This window comes from Lynx canadensis, chromosome E1 (assembly GCF_007474595.2).
Source record: "Lynx canadensis isolate LIC74 chromosome E1, mLynCan4.pri.v2, whole genome shotgun sequence".
NCBI classification, from domain to species: domain Eukaryota; kingdom Metazoa; phylum Chordata; class Mammalia; order Carnivora; family Felidae; genus Lynx; species Lynx canadensis.
In genome coordinates this window covers 42,040,027-42,054,984 of record NC_044316.2, presented here as the reverse complement: position 1 = coordinate 42,054,984, position 14,958 = coordinate 42,040,027, and the positions used below count along the sequence as shown (strand labels likewise).

At 43.2% G+C, this 14,958-nt stretch overlaps 1 protein-coding gene across 1 annotated transcript in view; it reads right to left on the bottom strand.

The window, feature by feature from the left end:
* The window catches only part of DBF4B (DBF4 zinc finger B), a 34,002-nt gene extending 25,448 nt beyond the window's left edge, over window positions 1–8,554 (bottom strand). The window contains exon 1 of the mRNA XM_032591183.1: window positions 7,077–8,554. Coding sequence (XP_032447074.1) covers window positions 7,077–7,179 — 103 coding nt within the window. The 5' untranslated portion in view covers window positions 7,180–8,554. The remainder of the gene's footprint in view (window positions 1–7,076) is intronic.
* Between the last annotated feature and the right edge of the window lie 6,404 nt (window positions 8,555–14,958).

Here is a 14,958-nt window from a genome sequence, read left to right as displayed (position 1 = left end):
TGCTGGAGTGAAATGGGGGGCTGAAAAAGAGGTTATCTGGAAGCCTTTCAAAGGAACAGCTAGATACCCAGAACCTTCCCCTACCCTGGCAGAAGACTACAGCAATGGTGGGGTGCCTAGATGGCTGTCAGTAGAGCTTGTGACTCTTGATCTCAGAGTCGTGAGTTCAAGCCTCACGTTGAACAAGGAATCCATAAATAAATAAATAAATAAATAAATAAATAAATAAATAAAAAAAACTATAGCAGTGGTTCTTCACTGAGGGAGATTTTGCCCCCAGGGGAAATTTGACAATGTCTGGAAATATTTTTGGTTGTTAGGGGGTATGCTCCTAGCTGATAGAAGCCAGGAATGCTGCTTAACATCGTATAAGGCACAGGACAACCCCCTGCAACAGAATTATCTCATCCTAAGCGTCAATAATGCTGAGAATGAAAAATCCCTGGACTAGAGGAAACTGAGCACAGGTGAGAGCAGGGATAAAGTCCCAGTGAAAACACAGAAGATTAAGAGGATGTCCACATGATGAACGGTGAGACCTATAGCCTCATCCCCTAATGAACTCCCAGAATGCGGACAACCACACTTATAACCCGCAATGTGATAGTAGTAGGAAGTGACCCCTTGGAAGGTAGTTAGGTTTAGGTGAGATCATGAAGTGTAGCTCCCCTAAGGGGACTGGTGTCCTTACAAGAAGAGAGACCAGAGCGCGTGCTCTCTCTCTCCGCACAAAGAAGAGCTCATGTGAACCACATAGTGAGATGGTAGTCATGTGCAAGGCTAGAAGCGAGCCCTTACCAAGAACACAAATCTACTGGTATCTTGATCTTGGGACTACCAGCCTCTGGTAATATGAGAAATAAATGTGTTTAAGCCACTCAGTCTACCATGTTTTGTTATAGCAGCCTGAAATACAGGATATCCCCCAAGGGGTGTCTGGGTGGCTCAGTCGGTTAAGCATCTGGGCTCAGGTCATGATCTCATGGTTTGTGAGATTGAGCCCTGAAGTTGGGTTCTGCGCTGACAGTGCGGAGCTTGCTTGGGATTCTCTCTCTGCCCCTCCCCATGCTGGCACACTCTCTCTCTCTCAAAATAAATAAGTAAACATTAAAAAAAAAAAAGGACAGGGGCACCTGGCTGGCTCAGTTAGTTACACGTCTGACTTCGCTCAGGTCATGATCTCATGGTTCTTGAGTTTGAGCTCCCCCCACATGGGGCTCTGTGCTGACAGCTCAGAGCCTGGAGCCTGCTTCGGATTCTGTGTCCCCCCTCTTTCTCTCTGCGCTTCCTCTGCTTGTGTACTCTCTCACGCTCTCAAAAATAAACTTAAAAAAGACACCCCCCCCTAAAATTGCCAGGTTCCAGCATGATTACCTACAATGAAATCTACCAACTGATAACCCCCTTCCAATTGGCATTTCATTGCCTCACTTTTAAATATGAATGGGTAATCAAAGATCAGATATTTAAAGAAAGCTTCTAACAAGAAATCTAACTACCAAACAGAAAAAAGACTTAGAGGAAATAGAGACAATACAGGAAAGCAGAAGAAACCTAAAAACAATACCCTATATATCCTCGGAGAGATAAAGGAATACATTGCGTTCCATAAACACATAGACAAGTATAAAAAAGGAAACACAAGAAAAACTTTTGGGGCGCCTGGGTGGCTCAGTCGGTTGAGCATCCAACTTCGGCTCAGGTCATGATCTCGTGGTCTGTGAGTTCGAGTCCCGCATCGGGGCTCTGTGATGACAGCTCAGAGCCTGGAGCCTGCTTCAGATTCTGTGTCTCCCTCTCTCTCTGCCCCTCCCCCACTCATGCTCGCGCGCGCTCTCTCTCTCTCTCTCTCTCTCTGTCAAAAATAAATAAACATTTAAAAAAAAGAAAAGAAAAACTTTTTAGAAATGTATAATATGAAAAAAAAAAAAAAAAGAAAGAAATGTTGCAGAACGAAAAGGAGTTTCCAGAATGAAAGTTTCCACCGAGTACCAGCTCCATGAATGAAAAAAGTCCCCCATCAGGGCACACTGTCAAGAAAGTTCAGGACATTAAGGAGAAAGAGGAAAAAACAAAACAAAACAAAACAAAACAAAACCCCACAAAACACAGGATTTTGGCTTCACTTCAGGTAATACTGGAGACCAGTAACTTAAAAGCTTTCCTAATACAGGGGTTCAGTGGGTTAAGCGTGACTTGATTTCCACTTAGGTTATGATCTCACAGTTCCTGAGATTGAGCCCCGAGTTTGGCTCTGCATTGACAGTGAGTGTGCAGCCTGCTTGGGATTCTCTCTCTACCCCTCCTCGCCACATGCTCTCTTTCTCTCTGTTAAAATAAATAAACATTAAAAACAAAACAAAAAAAGCCTTTCTAATACAAAATATCTAAAAATACCAGTTAAAATATAAATACAAATCCCACCTAACTGCTAAGTTCACAAAATCAATAAGTAAGATTCCACAAATGACCCCAAATAATGAGAAAACTGAAAACCACAGTGGGGAAAGCCAATGCTGACTGCCCTGAGGGAGTTTGTGGGCTTAAAAGCAAAGGGTTTGGGACTGATGAGCCTGACACGCCCAGGAGATCAGGAGATAAGGTCTTGCACCTGCCTAGAGTGAGGAGTTAGAATTGAGAAATCCCACATGGATCTGGGAGAAAAGGTAAATCAGAAAATAATCCATCCACCAAGAGACCTTTTAAAAGGAATACTTTCTTAGCCTGGCTCTGCAAGAAAAATGTCTTCTCTGAGAATTCATAACCATACGTCTCCCAAAAATTTGGAATTCAAATTCACATTACTTATGTGGTCTAAGAATCCACTACCATCACCATCAAACAGAGAAATTAACATAAAAAGTAATCCCAGCTCCTAACACCTTTGGCATACTTTCAAGTAACTAAATGCAAATCAATTCTAGAGGCACAGCTTAGCTCAGGGTTCCCAAAATTTCCTCATATAAAGCATCATCAAACATTAACTCACCCTCCAACATTATAAAACACATGAAGGAAACAAACCACTGTGGGTAAGAATCAGCAGAAATAAAGAGCAAAATTAGATCCCCAACAGCTTTGAATAGAAGCTTTTAGGGTCACTGTAGACCATAAAATAATTAAATTATTAAATGTTTTATTTCACTAAAATAAGTATTTAAAATGCTGGGAGAAAATAAATGTCAACTTAGAATTTATATCTGACTGGGCAATTATTCAAGAATGAGGGCAAAATAAAGACATTTTTCAAACAAAGAAAATCCATTTATTCCCCAACCACTTCTTACTGAAGGACTTCGCAGAGGTATGCTTTGGGATGAAGGAAGCTAGACCCACAAGGAAGGACTGAAATGCCAAAAATTTGCCAAAAATATGTATAAATCTAAACAATCACTGTATAAAACAATGATAATAATGACTAATTTGGAAGTAAAAAAGACATGTCCTCTCTCTCTCTGTCCCTCCCCTGTTCTCTCTCTCAAAAATAAACACACATTAAAAAAAAAAAAAGAAAAGAAAAGAAAATGAAGCATATTTCCTAGTTTACTACATGGGTCATCTGTGAATAAACATAATCATAAGCAATAATCATATTGCTGCTAGATGGCAATAATGCTATAGATGGGGACAGGGATGGTTCAGAGACAGACCAGTCTAGGCCTTTGTTGTGTCAGGAGGAAGGTAGAAATATTCACAGAATCAGACTTCGCCCTACACTACAAACTACAAGTGGAAAGTGGCTGAATCACTATATTGTACATATGAAACAACAGAATACTGCATGTAAATTATACTGGAATTAAAAATTACAACAGGGCACCTGGGTGGCTCAGTCAGTTAAGCATCTGACTCTGATTTTGGATGAGGTCACGATCTCATGGTCATGAGATTGAGCCTCGAGTTGGGCTCCAAGCTGGGTGTGGAGCCTGCTTAAGATTCCCTCCACGGGGCGCCTAGGTGGCTCAGTCAGTTAAACGTCCACGTCCAACTTTGGCTCAGGTCATGATATCACAGTTTGTGAGTTCAAACCCCACTTGGGCTCTGTGCTGACAGCTCAGAGCCTGGAGCTGCTCCCGATTCTGTGTCTCCTTCTCTCTGCCCATCCTCTGCTCACACTCTGTCTCTCTCTCAAAAATAAATGAAAAACGTTAAAAAAAAAAAAAAAAAGATTCTCTCTCTCCCTCTTCCTCTGCCCCTCCCCCTCCAAAATAAAAAATTAAAGAAAACAAAAAGATTGTACACTTAAAAGAAAAAAGTGGAATATGTCTTCAAAATTCTGGGGAAAAATTATTTGCAGCCTAGAACTATTTAACCAGCTGAACTATCATTCAAATATAAGTTAACATAAAGAATTGTAAGATCTGCAGGTCTTGAAAAATTTGTCTAGTACCCTTTCTCAGGAAGCTATACTAGAAGGGTACTCTATCAAGATGAGGAAGTAAATGTAGAGAGAAAAACATAGGAATTTATGATAGAGGGGATCCTACAGAGGAAAAACCAAGGGAAATCCCCAGAACGATGAAGGGAGTTTCTAGGATGAAATCAGTGCAACAAGCCTAGCGCTCAGCTGGATCAGACTAGAGTACTAAGATAAATGGTTTCAGAAGGTATGTTCTCCAGACAAAGAAGAAACTGATGGATTCTCAGATGAGCGTGAAAATACTGAGGGAAGGCTTATACTTCTGGTAAGAGTCTGAACATGAATTAGGGATCATACATAGAAAATGAAGCATAGGGGCGCCTGGGTGGCGCAGTCGGTTAAGCGTCCGACTTCAGCCAGGTCACGATCTCGCGGTCCGTGAGTTCGAGCCCCGCGTCAGGCTCTGGGCTGATGGCTCAAAGCCTGGAGCCTGTTTCCGATTCTGTGTCTCCCTCTCTCTCTGCCCCTCCCCCGTTCATGCTCTGTCTCTCTCTGTCCCAAATAAATAAATAAACGTTGAAAAAAAAAATTATAAAAAAAAGAAAATGAAGCATATTGGGGCTCAGTCAGTTAAGCGTCCAACTTCGGCTCAGGTCATAATCTCACGGCTAGTGGGTTCGAGGCCCCACGTCAGGCTCTGTGCTGACTGCTCAGAGCCTGGAACCAACCTGCTCTGGATTCTGTGTCTCTGTCCTCTCTCTCTCTGTCCCTCCCCTGTTCTCTCTCTCAAAAATAAACACACATTAAAAAAAAAAAAGAAAAGAAAAGAAAATGAAGCATATTTCCTAGTTTACTACATGGGTCATCTGTGAATAAACATAATCACCATCCTGCAAATAAATAAATGACCAATCAAAGATGACTACATATGCACTAGGAGGAGGAGAGGAGGAAAATGTGTGTGTTTGTGTGTGCTAAGTGGGGAGACAGAAAAAAAATCTTTAGTTTCCATACTAGGAAGTCAACAGATATAATTTAAGTTAAAAACAACAAAAGCAGGGGCACCTGGCTGGTTGGGTTGGAAGAGCATTCAACTCTTGATTTTGGGGTTGTGAGTTCAAGCCCCATGTTGTGTGTAGAGATTACTTAAAAATAAAATCTTAAAGGGCGCCTGGATGGCTCAGTCGGTTAAGCGTCTGACTTCGGCTCAGGTCATGCTCTTACAGTTCGTGGGTTCGAGCCCCGCATCAGGCTCTGTGCTGACAGCTTGGAGCCTGGTGCCTGCTTTGGATTCCGTGTCTCCCTCTCTCTCTGTTTCTCCCCTGCTCACGCTCTGTCTCTCTCTCAAAAATAAATAAAGATTAAGAAAAAAATTTTTTTTAAATATTAAAAAAGAAAACAAAGGCAGTATGGGCATGCTATTTAGAAATAAGTAGCTAAATATTAGAAGAAATAGCTGTAAGAGCTGTCTAGAGAGTAGGAAACAGGAGGCGGGGGAGGGGGGGCGGGTGTGTGAGAGGCAGAGACATAGACATAGACCTAGCCTCTTAAAATTATGAAACCATAAAACTATAATAAAAATTTTTTAAAACCCTTCAAATTTCATAGTCATATTACAGTGAATTTTAAGAACAAATATGAAGATAATCATCTAAAATCTTCTAATGAAAAAAAGTAGGCCAAGGGGGCACCTGGGTGGCTCAGTTGGTTAAGCATCTGACTCTTGATTTTGGCTTAGGTCATGATCTCGGGTTCATGAGTTCAAGTCCCACGTTGGGCTCTGTGCTGACAATGCAGAGCCTGCTTGGGATTCTCTCTCTCAAAAATAAAAAAGAAACATTAAAAAGAAAAAGAAAAAAGCAGATCACTTACAAAGAAACAAGAATCAGACCTACATCAATTATCAACAACACCTTTTTTTGAAAGAGAGAGAGAATGCGTGCAAGTGGGGCAGAGAGAGAGAGAGAGAGAGAGAGGGAGAAAAGATCTGAAAGAGATTGTGCGCTGACAGCAGAGAGCCCCATGTGGGGCTGGAACTCACAAACGGTGAGATCATGACATGAGCTGAAGTCGGGTGCTTAACCTGCTGAGCCACCTGGGCACCCCAACAACATCTACTTTTTGCAGGAAGAAAATACTGAAGGAAAAAAACTTTGACTCAAGAATTTAACATGAAGAAGAAATCAAGATATTCTCAGGCATACAAGCTTCAGAAAGTTTATCACATAAAGCCCCCTTTTGAAAACACTCTTGGAGAAAGTCCTCCAGCAAACAAAGAGTAAATAACTTAGTAAAGTACATTGCTGTTTCAAAGGCAACCAAAGCTTGTATCTCTAACAATCCAGAACTAAAACTAGAAGAAACTAGGGGAGGGGAGGGGAGGGAAGTGACGGAAATGAGTATGGCTGCAATACTTGTCTATTTCGGTGGGTTTATGGTAAAAATAACCATGAATATGAGCTTAATAAGGTATTCTATCCTGACTCTCCATCTGCTAATCTTGTTAGTAATATCAGACTGAAAGCTCTTATTTGACCTTTACCATGAATTCCTAAGTGATCCATGCCATCCCTCCATATACACACACTCAAAGCCACTAAGTAATTAGGAAACCTCAATAGCGCTAACAATTCTCGACCATGATTTTCATTCCAAAAGACTTGGTGCAGGAGTACCAACTTCGACCTCGCATCCCTAGTTCTGACCTGTTACCTACCTACGATAGGAGCCCGGAGCCTACTCTCAGCCATAGAACTCTGCAGCTCTGAGAATTTGCCGTCACCTGAGAAAGGACAAAACAGCATCAGAACCACCTTCATTAGCCTTCGACCTTCTACTACCCTCTCCCCCACCCCCCATCCCCGGCCTCCCAATTCCTGCAAACCCCCCAGCGCGGCTCCCGGGGAGGTGGGGGGGGGGGGAAGGAAGACTGAACTCCATCACAATCCATATCCCATCTCACCTTCCGTGCCTCTTGTCCTTCAATCCCGCCGCCCCCTCTAGAACTCTGCGCCTTCACTCCCATGGCCTCTTGGCCACCCCTTTTGTATTTCAATCCCCGTGCTTCCCTCCAGGCTCTTGTCCCCTCAGTCCCTTGCCACCTTTAGACCTCTACCTCCTCAACGCCAGTAAGCCCTTCTTCTCGGCCCCTCTACGCTCCTCAGCTTCTGCCCCATCAGCTCCCCAATTCCTGTGCACCTTCCCGATCTCTTATCCTCTCTACACTCGTTTAACCCCTTCCTTCCACCTTCCTTCTTACCCCATCTTCCCCTTCCCGGCATCCGTACCCTTTCCTGGCTCCCTCCTCAAGGTCTCCGTAGTGTATTCGCGGGCTCCATGAGCTTTTTCAAACGACCGAGTGGCCGTGGCCTCTTCGCAAGTACACGACCAGTCTCCAGGCGCCCTGGGCCGCGGCTCGGGTTTAAATTTCCTGTCGGCCCCGCCCCTAATACAGCGTAATAGCTGCGAGGGTCTGCCCTACGGTGGCCCTGCGAGGTCAATGTTAACCTCAGCAAAACCTCCCTTGTCCCTTCCTATTCCGGCCGGCGTTCTCCATCCGTCCCTTCCCTTCATTTCTTGGCTTTTCATTGGGTGGAGATACTCTGCGCCTTAACAAACAGGAAGTTGAGGACTAGTGGTAGCCTAGTTTTCATGATTCTTCACATTGAGCTGGTTTGAAATTCCTAGGAGTTCGATAACAAAATAGGCCTATCACGGAGCATTTACAAAAAAATTTCACATACACATCATTTCATCTTCACATCTTTGTTTCCCTCCCTTTTCTCCACTTACCCACCTAACAAAAAAAATTCTCAAAAGAGGTGTCTCCTCATTTGTTCAACTCATGTAATTAGTGTGACCCTCACCTCTCCACTAAAACTGTACTTGTCTAGGTCAACTGTAACTTCCACATTCCCAAATCCTATGGTCACTTTGCTGTACTCAACTGATCCAACTTCTAGAACATTAAAGGAGACTATTCCCTCCTTCCTGAGCCAGTTTCTTCATTTTGCTCCTATTTCTACGAGCCTGCACCTTCCCTTAATGGCTCCACAATCTCCTTTGCTGAATCTGAAGCCATTGTTCCACCTATAATGTTGCAGCATGCCAAGGCTTTAGCCCTTAGTCCTATTCTCTTCCATATTAGCACTTTCTTCCCAGGAGATCTCATTCAACTCCATGGCTTTACAATCAGTTCTGTGCTAATGCCTGCAGAACTTCTACATCTGGTTCTGATCTCTCCCTTGATCTCCAGACTTCTATATTCAAGTGGATAGTGGACATTTCTGCTTGTATGTCTAATGGACACCTCCGGCTCAACACATTCAAAACAGAACATTTCTTTCACTGTCCCACCCTTCAAAAAACCCCAGGTATTCTTCTCCATCTCAGTAAATGTCACATAATCCGCTCAGTTGTTCAAGACAAAAACCTAGAGGTTATCCTACTTCAGCTTATCCCCACTCCCACTCTAGAAACAAATTCTACCAACTCCAAGGTACATCTTGCATCAGACCACATCTACCATCTTAGTTCAAGCCACCATACCTTCTTGCCCGAAGCACTGTGTCAATTTTTAACACAACTTCTACTTTTTCTTTTTTTTTTAAAGTAAACTCTATCCCCAATGTGGGGCTCAAACTCATGATTCTGGATCAAGAGTTACGTGCTCTACTGACTAAGCCAGCCAGGCACCCCAACACTACTTTTACTCGAGTAGCTTCCTACATCCACCCCAAATAATCCATTCTCTAAGCACTATATTATTTATATATACATGTGTGTGTATATATATGTATATATATATACACACACACATATATATACATATATATATATACACATATATATACATATATATATACACACTTTTATCCCTTCCAGTGGGGCCCCTCCCTACACTAGACTATACATAACAGCTCTGATGAACTAAAGCTTGGCCATGTGACTCGCTTTGGCTGATGAAAAAAGAAAAAAAATGACATCACTTTCAAGCACAAGTTTTATAATTTTTTTTAACGTTTTTATTTATTTTTGAGACAGGGAGAGACAGAGCATGAACAGGGGAGGGTCAGAGAGAGGGAGACACAGAATCTGAAACAGGCTCCAGGCTCTGAGCTGTCAGCACAGAGCCTGACGCGGGGCTTGAACTCACGGACCGTGAGATCATGACCTGAGCCGAAGTCGGCCGCTTAACCGACTGAGCCACCCAGGCGCCCCTCGAGCACAAGTTTTAAGAGACAGGATCATTTACCAAGTTCTTTTATCCCATCACAATGACAGGCAATGTCCTAGCTAGAAGCTGACCTGTTGGCTTGAGTTCCTGAGTAAAGATGACAGGTAACAGAACCAGGGGCAACCCCAAATAGATTTGTAGCATAAGCAAGAAATAAACCTTTATTATTTTAAGCTACTGAGATTTTGATATCATTTGTTACTATATCATAATCAAGTCCAAGGTTCCCAAAGTGTAGCACAGTCCTTTCAGAAGGATCCATGAAGTCAAAACTATTTTGGTAATAACACAGAAACATTATTTTCCATTTTTCATTCTCATTCTCTCATGAATGTTTAGTGGAGTATGCAGAAGCAAAAGTAAGAATCTAACACTCTTCTGTTTAAAATATTAGAAACAATGCCATTCTTCTAATTATTTTTGTTTTGGAAAATATTTTTTCATTAAAAGTGCATTATTTAAGTTAACACATAATGGACTTATTCTTTTTTTTTTTTTTCAACATTTATTTATTTTTGGGACAGAGAGAGACAGAGCATGAACGGGGGAGGGGCAGAGAGAGAGGGAGACACAGAATCGGAAACAGGCTCCAGGCTCTGAGCCATCAGCCCAGAGCCCGACGCGGGGCTCGAACCCACGGACCGCAAGATCGTGACCTGGCTGAAGTCGGACGCTTAACCGACTGCGCCACCCAGGCGCCCCAATGGACTTATTCTTAAATGAACAATATATTTTTAAAGTTTTTCCTTACTGAGAGAAAGAGAGAGAACGTGAGCAGTGGAGAGGAGGAGACAGGGAGGGAGGGAGGGAGAGACAGAGAGAGAGAGAGAGAGAATGAATTCCAAGCAGGCTCCACACTGCCAGCATAAGCCCAAAGTAGAGCTTCAACTCCCAAACCATGAGATCATGACCTGAGCTGAAATCTACAGTTGGACACTTAACTGAGCCACCCAGATGCCCCTAAATGAACAGTATTTTTATTTTTTTAATTTTAATTTTTTAATGTTTTTTTTTTTGAGAGAGAACTAGAGCGTGAGTGGGGGAGGGTCAGAGATAAGGTCAGATTCACACAATCTGAAACAGAATCCAGGCCCTGAGCTGTTAGCACAGAGCCCAACGCAGAGCTTGAACTGGGGAACTGTGAGATCATGACCTGAGCTGAAGTTGAACCCACTGAGCCACCCAGGTGCCCCAATCAACAATATTTTTAAACTTTAATTTCTAATGTGGTAAATATCACAGATTTTATTTTCTAAATATATATTCAAATATATAAAATCTTTCTATGTATAAATTAAAAATTTTAATGTTTATTTATTTTTGAAAGAGAGAGAGACAGAGACAGAGACAGAGAGACAGTGAGAGAGTACAGGCTGGGGAGGGCAAAGAGTGAGGGAGACAGGGATCCAAAGCGGGCTCTGAGCTGATAGTGGAGAGCGTGACAGGACATGGGGCTCGCAACTGACAAACTACGAGATCATGAACTGAGTTGAAGTGGGACACTTAGCTGACTGAACCACCCCAATTTATAAATTTAAATTGAAAAATACCCCCATTTGTGGTGTCTCTCTCAATTGGATAGGGGCCCCCAAATGTGGGGCATTCTGATAGGGTGAGGGCCGGGGGCACAGGCAGTGGAAGGATTCACCCTAGGCAGAACAAAGGAGACAATTTATTAAATACACTACAAGGGAGCGGTGGGCAAGACAGCAGAGGAGAGGCTGTTGGTAACGAGGCAGTGGCTGGAGGCGGTTTTTAAAGAGAGAAGGTGAAGAGGTATGAAGACCTGTGGAATTTTCCCTTTTTTGGTAACTGTGCCTGCTTGTAAATAGCCCATTGGTTAGTTAGGGCCTATGGATATTTTGAGGTGGGTAGCCTGCTGGGCCTCTCTGTATTCAGCCAGAGAGCTGGGGTCACCCTGGGCTCTTCTACCTTACTCAGGTTTCCATCGTTCAAGCCTGTTGCCTAAAAACGGCCTCTACAACATTGTGGTGGCCAGTCTCCCCAGATGGCCTGTAAGGATATTCAATTCCTGGTAGTCGTGACCACATCAAACAGGGTGAGTTACCATTAGAGGAAATAATGATGTGCAACTTCTGAGACGGGATCATAAAAAGTATTTCAACATCCACATTGCTGTTTCTTAGATCACCTGCTGTGAGGGAAGCCAGCAATCATGGCTTGAGAACACTCAAGTATGCTGTGGAGAGGCTCTTGTGGAGACAGAGGAATGGAGGCTTCCTGCGAACAGTAGCACCCCCTACTGTGATGGAGCCATCTCGCAAGGAAATGGATGCTTCAGCCTTAGCTAAGCTTTCGATGACTGCAACCCCACAAGAGATCCCAAGTCAGAAAAGCCCAACCAAGCTGCTCCCAGATTCCAGGCCCACAGACAACCCAGAGAAAATCAGTGCCTGGCGTTGTTTTAAGTCATATTTTGGGGTGACACAGCAACAGATAACTGATAAATGCATAAAAAAAGCTGTTTGGAATCCTCAATTTTTAAAAAAGAAAATAGGGGGCTGAAACCAAGCAAACCAATTTCAGAATTGCAAACCTAGCTTATCCTGACTGACAAATAAAACCAGTCAAACTACCCTCCCTTTCCAACCCACCGAGCGGCTTTCCCTCTTTGCTCCCCTGACCAAACTTACCTGTGTCTTTTAAAAAATTTTTTTCTTAATGTTTATTTTTGTGAGAGACAGAGAGAGACTAAGCGTGAGCAGGGGAGGGGCAGAGAGAGAGGGAGACACAGAATTCCCAGCAGGCTCCAGGCTCCAAGCTGTCAGCACAGAGCCCGACGCGGGGCTTGAACCTGTGAATCGGGAGATCATGACCTGAGCCAAGGTCAGCTGCTTAACCCACTGAGCCACCCAGGCCCCCCCAAACTTCCCAGTGTCTTGAATGAGCCAAACTTGTTGCTGCCTTAGGGCCTCTGCACTAACAGCTCCATTTCCCATTTCTTCTTTTTCCTTCTAGGCATCAGATTGAATCTCACTTTTTCACATGGGACTGCGGAGACCATCCAACCTAACAGCAGCTCCCCCATTCCTTGCCGGGTGTGCCACTTTGGCTTATGTTGTTCACGGCACTTAACACTCTCAGAAAGTATCTTATCTGTTTACCGGTTTGTTGTCTATATTTCCCCAGCCAGAATGCAAGACAATAAAGTGAAGGACCTTTCCTGTTTCCCTCACTGCTCTTTGCCCAAAATGAAGAACCTGGTGGGTGCTTACTAAATATTTGTTGCACGAATGAATGACTGAATCTCTCTGATCTTTAGTTTTTTCATTTCTAAAAGGAAGATAACATTATCTAACAGAAAATGGGGTTTTAATTTTTTTTTAAGTTTATTATTTTGAGACAGAGAGAGAGAGAGAAAGTGTACACACGTGAGCAGAGGAGGGACAGAGAGAGGGAGATAGAAAATCCCAAGCAGGCTCCATGCTGTCAGCACAGAGCCTGACATGGGGCTCGATCTCCCAAATTGTGGGCTCATGACCTGAGCCCAAATCAAGAGTCCCACTGAGCCACCCAGCCACCCCCACAGTGAGGTTTTGAATATTAAACATGCATTTAGTGCAAAGTCAGTGACCAGAAAAAGGTACCTTTTACTATCTGGCAGAAAATATTTTGAGATAGTACTTCAAAATCTTCTTTCTCGACATTTTTCTTGATTCCTGAAGGAAAGTGCTTAAAGTGAAAAAAAAAAAAAAATTCAGCTCATCATAGAACAAGGACCTCCCAATATCTAAAAGACTTGCATAAATAGATCTAGAAAAGAACAACCACCCAATTGAAAATGGGGAAGGGAACATTCATAGGAAAATAAATACAAAGAGCATTCCAATATGCTCAATCTCACTTAAAATAAGGGAAATGCAAATGAAATCTACACTGAAATGCCATTTTTCATTTAACAGACTGGCAAAGATCAATTTTGCTAGATAGTGCCAAACTTCCTTGCATTGGGGCTGTACCAGCCTCCTATGTAAGGCAATTTGGCCCTCCCTAGCACAATTACAGATGTACATCTTTCCACCTGGCAATCTCATTTTTAGGAGTTACTCTACAGACACACATACTCACACATATGTGCTAGGACTTACGTAATATCTACTGCAGCACTGCAGTATCTACCAGTTATATATGGTGTTTATCAGAGGAAGGCCTATAAAATGATGACACAGAAAAGGAATGCAGATATATTTAATTACTCTATTTTATAAATACATAGGTAGCTCTTATACCATGATATTCAAGTGCTTTAAAATTTATTTATTTATTTTGAGAGAGAGAGAGAGAGAGAGAGTGCACGGGCAGGGGAGAGGCAGAGAGAGAAGGGGAAAGACAGAATCTCAAGCAGGCTCATACTGTCTGCGCAGAGCCTGACTGTGTGATGGGGCCACTCCTGTGAACTGTGAGATCGTGAACTAAGCGGAAGCCAAGAGTCTGACCCTCAACCCAGGGGCCCCGAAAGTGCCTTAAAAATAGTAATTACTTTAATCCTCCTAAAAACCTGGTGAGGTGAGTAGTTAACAATGCCCATTTTGTACATGGGAACACTGAGGTTATAACTTGCTTGAGGTCACATAGCCAGAAAGTGTTAGGGCTGGGATTTGAACCCAGGCAGTTTGACTAGAGAGGCCATGCTCTTTTTTTTTTTTTTTTTTTTTAATGTTTATTTATTTTTGAGACAGAGAGAGACAGAGCATGAACAGGGGAGGGCCAGAGAGAGAGGGAGACACAGAATCCGAAGCAGGCTCCAGGCTCTGAGCCATCAGCCCAGAGCCCGACTCTGGGCTCGAACTCATAGAGGGCGAGATCGTGACCTGAGCTGAAGTCGGACGCTTAACCGACTGAGCCACCCAGGCGCCCCAGAGGCCATGCTCTTAACACAGCTCTGTGCTGCCTCTCAATGTCCGGCAACATGAAGAAAGAAAACTGACACAGCAATATTAAAATCTGTACACACACACACACACACACACACACACACACTTAATGTTTATTTTTGTGAGAGACGGGGGGGGGGGTACGGGGTAGGGTTAGAGAGACAAGGAGACACAGAATCTAAAGCAGGTTCCAGGCTCTGAGCTGTTAGCACAGAGCCCCACGTGGGGCTCCAATCGACAAATTCCAAGATCATGACCTGAGCCGAAGTTGGACGCTTAACTGACTGAGCCACCCAGGCACACAAAACAGATCTTAAGAGATAAAAGAATTATTAGGGATATAGGTATCATTGCTTGATGATAAACAATTCACTAGGAACTAGGTAAAACCTAGCATTCACATGAATCTAACAAACAGAGCCTCAAAATACTTAAGGCAGCAATACAAGGGAAGACTGAAATCTACA